Source organism: Scardinius erythrophthalmus (genome assembly GCF_964197995.2).
Source record: "Scardinius erythrophthalmus genome assembly, chromosome: 6".
Taxonomy (NCBI): domain Eukaryota; kingdom Metazoa; phylum Chordata; class Actinopteri; order Cypriniformes; family Leuciscidae; genus Scardinius; species Scardinius erythrophthalmus.
Genome location: NC_138226.1, coordinates 8948365 through 8956407, shown reverse-complemented (window position 1 = coordinate 8956407; position 8043 = coordinate 8948365). Strand labels below are relative to the sequence as shown.

The following is an 8043-nucleotide window of genomic DNA, read 5'->3' as shown; positions in this document are numbered from 1 at the left end:
TTAATAGCAAGCAATGCAAGATACATTTGGCGAGAGTTACACAAATGGATGTTTACCTTAAATTACATAACTGACTTAAAAACTGAGTTAAATCTGTATATTTTATACTGTATATATATATATATATATATATATATATATATATATATATATATATATATATATATATATATATATATATATATATATATATATAAAGTTGAAAAACAAAACAGAAATGTTGTATTTGCTGAAGACAAAGTGGCATCATAGACAATGCTTTTTAACGAATGGTTAGTAACCTGGACTAATAGTTTTACAAATTCAGTTTTAGCTCATAAACTGCCTCATTTGACAAGGTTTGTAGCCTAAATTAACAGTGGATGAGATTAGATAATAGCCTATATAATGTGCTGTAAGATGCAAACAAAAAGCATATAAATAAATAAATAAACGAATTAACTAACTAACGCAGAAGGTCGAGACAGCTTCTTTTGAAACGATCTTCACCCATAGAATAACTTTAGATCGAAAACGAAAGTAAACTCTGTCTCTATGGTATTTCGTACACGTCAGTAGGCTACAAGGTTGTAGAGTAAACCTGTTGTCAAAAATGGATAAAGTTCTTTTGAAAAGCAAAATTAAGCTCATCCGTTGGCTTAAATCGGATTGGAACATTATTTTGCAACATGTTCAAACTGACGAACTTATAACAACGACAGAATACGATCATCTTAAATCTATGACAGTTCCCACGGATGCAGTTATCAAACTTCTGGACATCATCCATGGAAAGGGTGAAAATGTTTGTCGAAATTTTCTGAATTTGCTGAAAGACGATGATGTGAATGAATTTTCTCCTGAACTCAGAGAATGGATCAAAACGGTGGACACTTCAGGTATGTTGCTTTGGTAGTCTATGAAACGCATTGTGCACATTCTATTAAAAACCAGTTAGCCTATAAAGTAAGTGGCCTATTTTAGCTTAAAGTCGTGGAACTGGACAGTAGCCTAACAGTCTTTTTATAAGATTGGGTTTGAGTCTTCATAGAGATCATTCGTGAAAATGTAGCCTACTAAAGATGTCAGGTATTTTCATCTTATGAATAAACAAACTGTATGTGCAATGTTTTATAGGGTTCTCACATCCAGCCTCAGTAAGAAGATTTGCCTGCCCACTTTAACAAATAGCCTACGTTACGGTAGCCCATGTGCTCAACATACAAAGTTAATGTAGCCTAATCAAAAAAGTAGTTTAGCCGACTTCATGAATGAACAAAATGGCGTCGACGAGTTATGGTGTTTAAAAAACAAATAGCCTTAAATAAAATAAAAATAAAAATTTCGATAAAATACGCCCCCTTTCACAGACATATAGTCCCAGACCATGCATGCTTGAGCTGTTTCTGAAAGCAACTTGCACTGACATATCTTATAGCCTATATCAGTGCCATTGTTTTGTCTCAAGATGCACACTAGAGGCTTGTTTGAGATGAGCAAAATCTGCGCAGAATCGATCACCGGTGATCAGCGCGAGATGCATGCCGGTTAGAAATGTGTCCGAGTGCGGTCCGCCTTGCTCTGATGTCATGCTGACGTATGTCAAAAATCTCTCGCGAGCGCAAGGCGCACCTGTCGGATTCTGCAGTCGCGCGCAGTTGCTCTCCACCGACTGCGCTGATCAAAAGCATGATGGGAAACGACTTGCTGACGACACAGCTTAATGCTCATTGGTTTAAACAACCGTGATGTATTTGTTCTCTTTTAAAATGTTTGATTTTAAAACTCTGATATCATGTTTTATGTGTATAAATTATGTGTGAATATTCCCAAACTAACTAACAGTGCGATCTCTATGGGTTATGCAATGTATTTTTTATTTTAAAAAAAAAACAAGTCTGTATTAAAGAAAAAAAGACTGATAAACATGTATTTGGAATGGAATTAAATAAGTAGGCTACTTTGGGTGTCTTGTTCATTCTATTTATTTTCATAAAAGCAACAGAACTTAAATTCTATCCAGTTTATTAGCAACACTGTACACAAGCGTGAATCCGGTGAATCCCGCGATATCCATCTTTGATCTCACAGGTGTCAGATCCACTGCGAGAAGAGAGAACTGTCCGTCTTGCCTGCGCTTTTTTCACTCCTCCTCTCACTGCAGCCGCCTACTCTCGGCTACATTGCAGGCGAGGCAAGGCGCATCTCAAACAAGCCTTAGGTTTACCGTGGAAATCCAGAGTTCCCGCGGGAGCACAAATTGAAATTAAATAATAATTTAAAATAACATGGTCTTGGCTTTTTCGCTCTCTCTCTAGAGACGGCAAACACTGCGGTACAATCAGGCATCCAAGTAACAAGTTAGTGTGGTTTATATTTATTTGCAATGGGAAACATAATAGAGTGCAACAGCCGGGTTCTGGAAGTAAAACTACATTACCCATGATGCTGTAAAAATTACTCCAATCAGTGTCGAAAAAAGCAACACACTTCAAAATAGCTCTTTATCTCCGCCCACTCCCATGAAGCACTGCGAATGATGTAATCTCCCTATACCCTCTCAAAATACTGAAATATAGACTATATATACAAATTTTGCACACACACACACACACACACACACACACACACACACACACACACACACACACACACACACACACACGCACACGCACACACACACGCACACACATATATATATATATGCAGTAGTTTTATATTTATCCATCGCAATTTGATTATGCTTTTCGCAATGCTTCATGTGTTTTGAATTCTTTCCCTCACTAAAAGTTAAGTAGGCTATAGTCTTGTACCTTTGTCTTTTTGCCCGATTTTCAAATTTTTTTTTGCTTAAAATCAAAGTTTGTAGTGTTGTGATTCACCTCATAGCCGATTGGCTTGTTTCATGTCTTAACAAAGACTATTTTAAAATCATTATGAGAAAAATTACTGAAATATTAATAAAATATTACGGAACCAGCAATGCTGAAAAAGGGGACGTGCACTGTTGCACTCTATTGAATGTATAATGAAAAATTGTATGAACTGACAGATATTTTATGTAAACCGACTCGGCAAATGAGTATATATCTTAATTAAGGACTCAAACTATTTGGGACCAATTTTAAGGAAGGTTACATTCTAACAATGTCATGTGCAAATCTGGGATACAGAACAATGTATTTTTTTTTTTTGGTACTATTGTTTTGTAGAATATGCCAAGATGAATTTATTTTATTTAGTGTCATGCTCCTGGATTATTCAGTCTCAGAATTGTATCTATTACTATAGCCTTTATCAGCCATTTATTTTACTGCAGACTTATCAAACTTATTTATTTACTGCAGAGTTATCAAAGCTAAATACTGCCCAAAAGGCATAAATTAACTCAATTCATGGCAGCAATAATACAAAAAAAAAAAAAAAACCATAAATAGGATTATTGTGAGTTTATTATTTTTCTAATGTTTCAGTCCAGGAACCTGATAGAGACTGCGGAAGAAGAGAAAATGGTAACAGGTCAATACAAGGTTAGATTCAATCTTTATATTTTTTCCTATTTCATTTTCCATTTCCTGTTATTGTTTTAATTTTTTAATTTTTATATTCACAGATTATCAAAAGTTTCTGAAAGCAAACACCAGTCAGTTGATTCAAGGAGTGAAGAGCATTGATCCAATCATTGATGATCTTGACTTGCACAGTGAATTAGTTGCAAATGTGAGAGCGAAACCAACATGCCAGAGTAAGATGAGGGAACTGCTTCACTGTGTGAACTGTGAAAGCATTGCCAAGGATGTGGTCAACGCTTTGTTCAAGCATGAAGGACCTCTCATGAAGGAACTACAAAAATAACTGTTGTTTTGTTTGGCTTTATGTACTTAAATAGTTTGTTTCTTTTTTTAAAAAACATTTTTTAATAATTGATTGGTGATGGAGTTTTGATTTTTTTTTATATTGAGAACCAATTATATTGTACAAGTTAGAATAAACCAAACTGGGCATATAAATTATATATTGCACATAATAAACAGTGGCAAAGTTTGTATTTCTTAAAGTTTTTAAGCTTAGACATCTTCAAATACATTTTAATGTAATTTTTTTAGGTTTTTCATTCTACTTGACCTTATGATTATAATAAAGATTATAATTATCAAATCAAATAAAGTGTATTTTTTATGACCATCAAATGAGAAACAACACTTAATTGCATTTCCAGGTTAGTTTTTAACAAATGATTGGTCAATAATTGAACAATTGCATGATAAATACTACCATCCTCTGTGAACTAACTGTTAAAGCAGATGAACCTTATGCTATTGTTTTTGAGTTTTAAGCACTTTAAACTTTTTTGTTGTCTACCTCTACTATTATATACACTAAGATACAAATGTGACCCTGGACCACAAAACCAGTCTTATGTGTAATTTTTTTTAAAATTGAGATTTAGACATCATCTGAAAGCTGAATACATAATCTTTCCATTGATGTATGGTTTGTTAGGATAGGGCAATATTTGGCCGAGATACAACTATTTGAAAATCTGGAATCTGAGGGTACAGAAAAATCGAAATATTGAGAAAATCGCCTTTAAAGTTGTCCATTTCTATTGGCGATAGTGCTGCATCCATTCACAAAAATAAATGTTTTATATATTTAAGGTGGGAAATTTACAAAATATCTTCATGGAACATGATCTTTACTTAATATCCTAATGATTTTTGGCATAAAAGTAAAATCTATAATTTTGACCCATACAATGTTTTGTTGGCTATTGCCACAAATATACCCGTGCAACATAAGACTGGTTTTGTGATCCAGGGTCACAAATTACAGTTGCATACGTAAAGGTTGATGAGGTAGGACTAGTGTACATTTACTAACAAATTAGATTTAGATAGACCTACAAATTTACTTGTTGGCGATGTGTAATCTTATAGGCCTACTGTGTTTACAGTGGGACATAAACTAAAAGCTAATTTAGTTGTTTTAGCACAGCATTAAAAATTATGTGAAATTGTGTCAGCAATTGTAACCTATATAGCAACCTGTTATAGAAACCGTTTTGTTTTTTTTTTTTTTGTTTTTTTTTTTTACATTTGTTTACTTTTTGCTATTTTACTTCACAGCGAATCTGCTTAGAACCCACGGCGAAATTATTTTTCAAAATGACGTCATGATAAAAATCCCTCACAGCCTCGTTATTATTACCGTCAACTTTAATATGTAGTTAATTTTATTTGCCCGGTTTCAAGCACAGCCTCGTGGAACTGTCAAACACAACTGGAGCAGCAGGAACAGAATTCAGCCACTACATGGCGATATTGGTTTAAAGCACAACGAGTGAAGAGAAGGAAGGAGTTTGAACCGTGGCCTATCCTGTTGGCGTTCAGCAAAATAAACTGTATTACACTCGATGGGTAAGTTATACTAGTTTTATTTACAGTCATGTATTCTGGTTTTGGAGGCATTCATGCTGCTTGCTGGTTTGAGTTTTGCTTTTATAAACATTGGTAAGTGTTGTTTATATTCTCTCCTCCATTAGAGTTGTGGGAAAGTTTAATTCAGAAATGCAAGATCCTTAATTGTCTATCTTTAACCACAATGGTTGCAGTTAGAGCTCTAGATTAGAACCAGACTGTGAGTCTATGACCTTTTTGTGCAATAGCATAGCATCCAAGACTTTGTATGATGTGTATTTGTACATTTTTGTTTCATCTTATTTGAAATAAATCTGCCCTATGTAGGCCTATGTTCCACAAATCAGATGTCAATTTTCTTTGGTGCATTTTAAAACAAAAGCATGTTAAATTAGCAGAATAAAAACACCATTAAATCAAGATTGACTATTCTTATTTTTATGGAATATTGCAATATTTATTATAAATGATTAATTCAATATTCATGCTCATAATTATTTAAAAAAAATCCATGGGCCCTCGTAATCAAAATAACTTGTCTGTCTTATAGCAACATCTCTTCTCTTCTCAGATGGTGTCTTTACTGGTGTGAGGGCGGGGCAAACTGTCACTCACATGAGATTGACCAATAGCAACTATTTTTTTCTATCTATATGTGTGTGTCTGTGTATGTATATAACATGTAAGAGTATCAAATAATTACATCAGAGTTCTGTGTTCCAAAAAAATTTGGAGTACCTTGCTTGAGCCATTATGATTTACCACACTTGCAACTGTCCAAGTCACTTGTGTATATGAAGTGTGGCTCCTTTCAAGTTGGACTTTTTCCCCATTCAACCTTTTTCTGACTGAAGTGTCCTCACTGCATAGGTTAATTGTTATTCCTCCTCTTGCCTGCCTGTCTGATGTTCTCAGGCCAGTCTGATGCCGCAGCCGTAAGCAGCTCACGCATCTCACAGCAGACAGTGTATTGGTAAACCGGGTCAGAGATTTATCCTCGCTAAACGACTGATGTGAACCCACAAGAGTTCTTTTTGCACTTAAACAGCTTATACCAGCATGCATTTCTGGTCTAAATGCTGGTTTGAAGTTTCCAAGTCAAGAGTAGATTGGAACAGATTGTGAACAGATGAATGCTGTCTGGAAAGAACAAATTCAGAATCAGATATAGACTTTAAGTGAGAGAATGAATGAGTGGCCTACCAGTGCAGGGTAGGGCAGGACACCATGTTTTAATGTTGGCATGAAATGGAAGTTGCAATAGTTTTTTTTTGTTTCTATTGTGACATATCCGAGTCAAACGCTTTTCAAATGAGGAAAAAATGTAGAGCGGGATTTGAATTTATCCATCTGGAATAGATAGGATGGTTGGGATTTACTATTGGTCGATCTCATTAGAGTGACAGGTTGTCCCGCCTTCACGCCAGTAAACACGTCACCAGAGAACAGAAGAGATGTCGTTGTAAAAGCAAGGGGAAGTTATTTTAATTAAAATTACAAGGACACATGAATTGTTTTTAAAATAATGATGTGCACGGAGATGTCATTCATAATAAATACTGCACTATTCAATACAAAATAAGAATTGTCAATTTTGGTTTCATGGTGACTTTAAAGGTGCTGTATGTAGTTTTTAGTGGCCTCTGGCGGTGATGTTTCAGATTGCAACCAATAAGTTTACAAGCGCGTGCTCTTACGCGTGCTCGAATTTATGAGCGAGCACTGTGGGTACCGGCCAGACTGAGACGCAACTGGACGTAACACACAAAGCATCCCACAACATGCTGGAAACTCAGGTAAACTCTCACTGCAACGTTAAAATAATTGGCTACTTTTATCAGCTTGACGTTGAACTAATGCTCCATGCTCGTAACATGATAAGTATGGAACCCTATCAACCGTGCCGAATTTTTCCACTGCAAGCACTACTTCACATTTTCTTCAGGAAATGTACATTCTAGGTTTGTAGATAAGGTTTCTCCATGATTCAAATGCCCTGCCGATGTTGATCCGTGTTTTTTACCCGAAGTTCATCAGATTCACGTCTGGCCTTACGAGCTTCAGCAGAAAAAAAACTTTTTTTTTTAGTTTTTTATCAATATGTGGAGTTTGTGTTGGAGTCGGTGTTTTGCTGGGCGCAGGTCGTTTCTTAGTGTTATCAGACATGTCATAAGTTGCATAAGTCATAAGTCCATGTCATAAGTTGCAGTGTCGTCGCTGTTGAGTGCAAAGTCAGTAAGCTAGACGAGGCGAGAGGCTCGGGAGCGCACATGCAGGTGACGTCACTGGCGGTAATCCGACCCGGGACCTTCACATAAAAATAAGAATACTTGCTTTCAGAGGTAATAGCAAAACCCGCAAAGTGGATAATTTTAATGTGAGATTACAACCCCTTCACTCACAGGCAATAAAAAAAAGGATTCGTTTTGGTAGAAAATCTACATACAGCACCTTTAAATGTAAATTCTACTTAATAGCATTTTTAACATTCTGTCAGTTCAGGGTTATACGTGATTTATAAAATAAGTGGAATTTCACACTGCAGAAATGACAACCAGAACAGGCATGCCACTTGACAGTCGTGGTTTTGTGTTGATTTTTAAAATTGACTACAATGATGTTCAATTGGGTTCAGTGTTCTTTT

The 8043-nt window shown here is 35.5% G+C and overlaps 1 protein-coding gene across 1 annotated transcript; it reads left to right on the top strand.

The window, feature by feature from the left end:
- Positions 1-534: 534 nt before the first annotated feature.
- Positions 535-4139, top strand: LOC308691959 (uncharacterized protein). Its single transcript, XM_081367570.1, has 3 exons — positions 535-878; positions 3453-3509; positions 3593-4139. Exons 1-3 carry the CDS (start codon positions 593-595, stop codon positions 3832-3834), a joined length of 585 nt encoding a protein of 194 aa, XP_081223696.1. The 5' UTR covers positions 535-592; the 3' UTR covers positions 3835-4139.
- The last annotated feature ends 3904 nt before the right edge of the window (positions 4140-8043 follow it).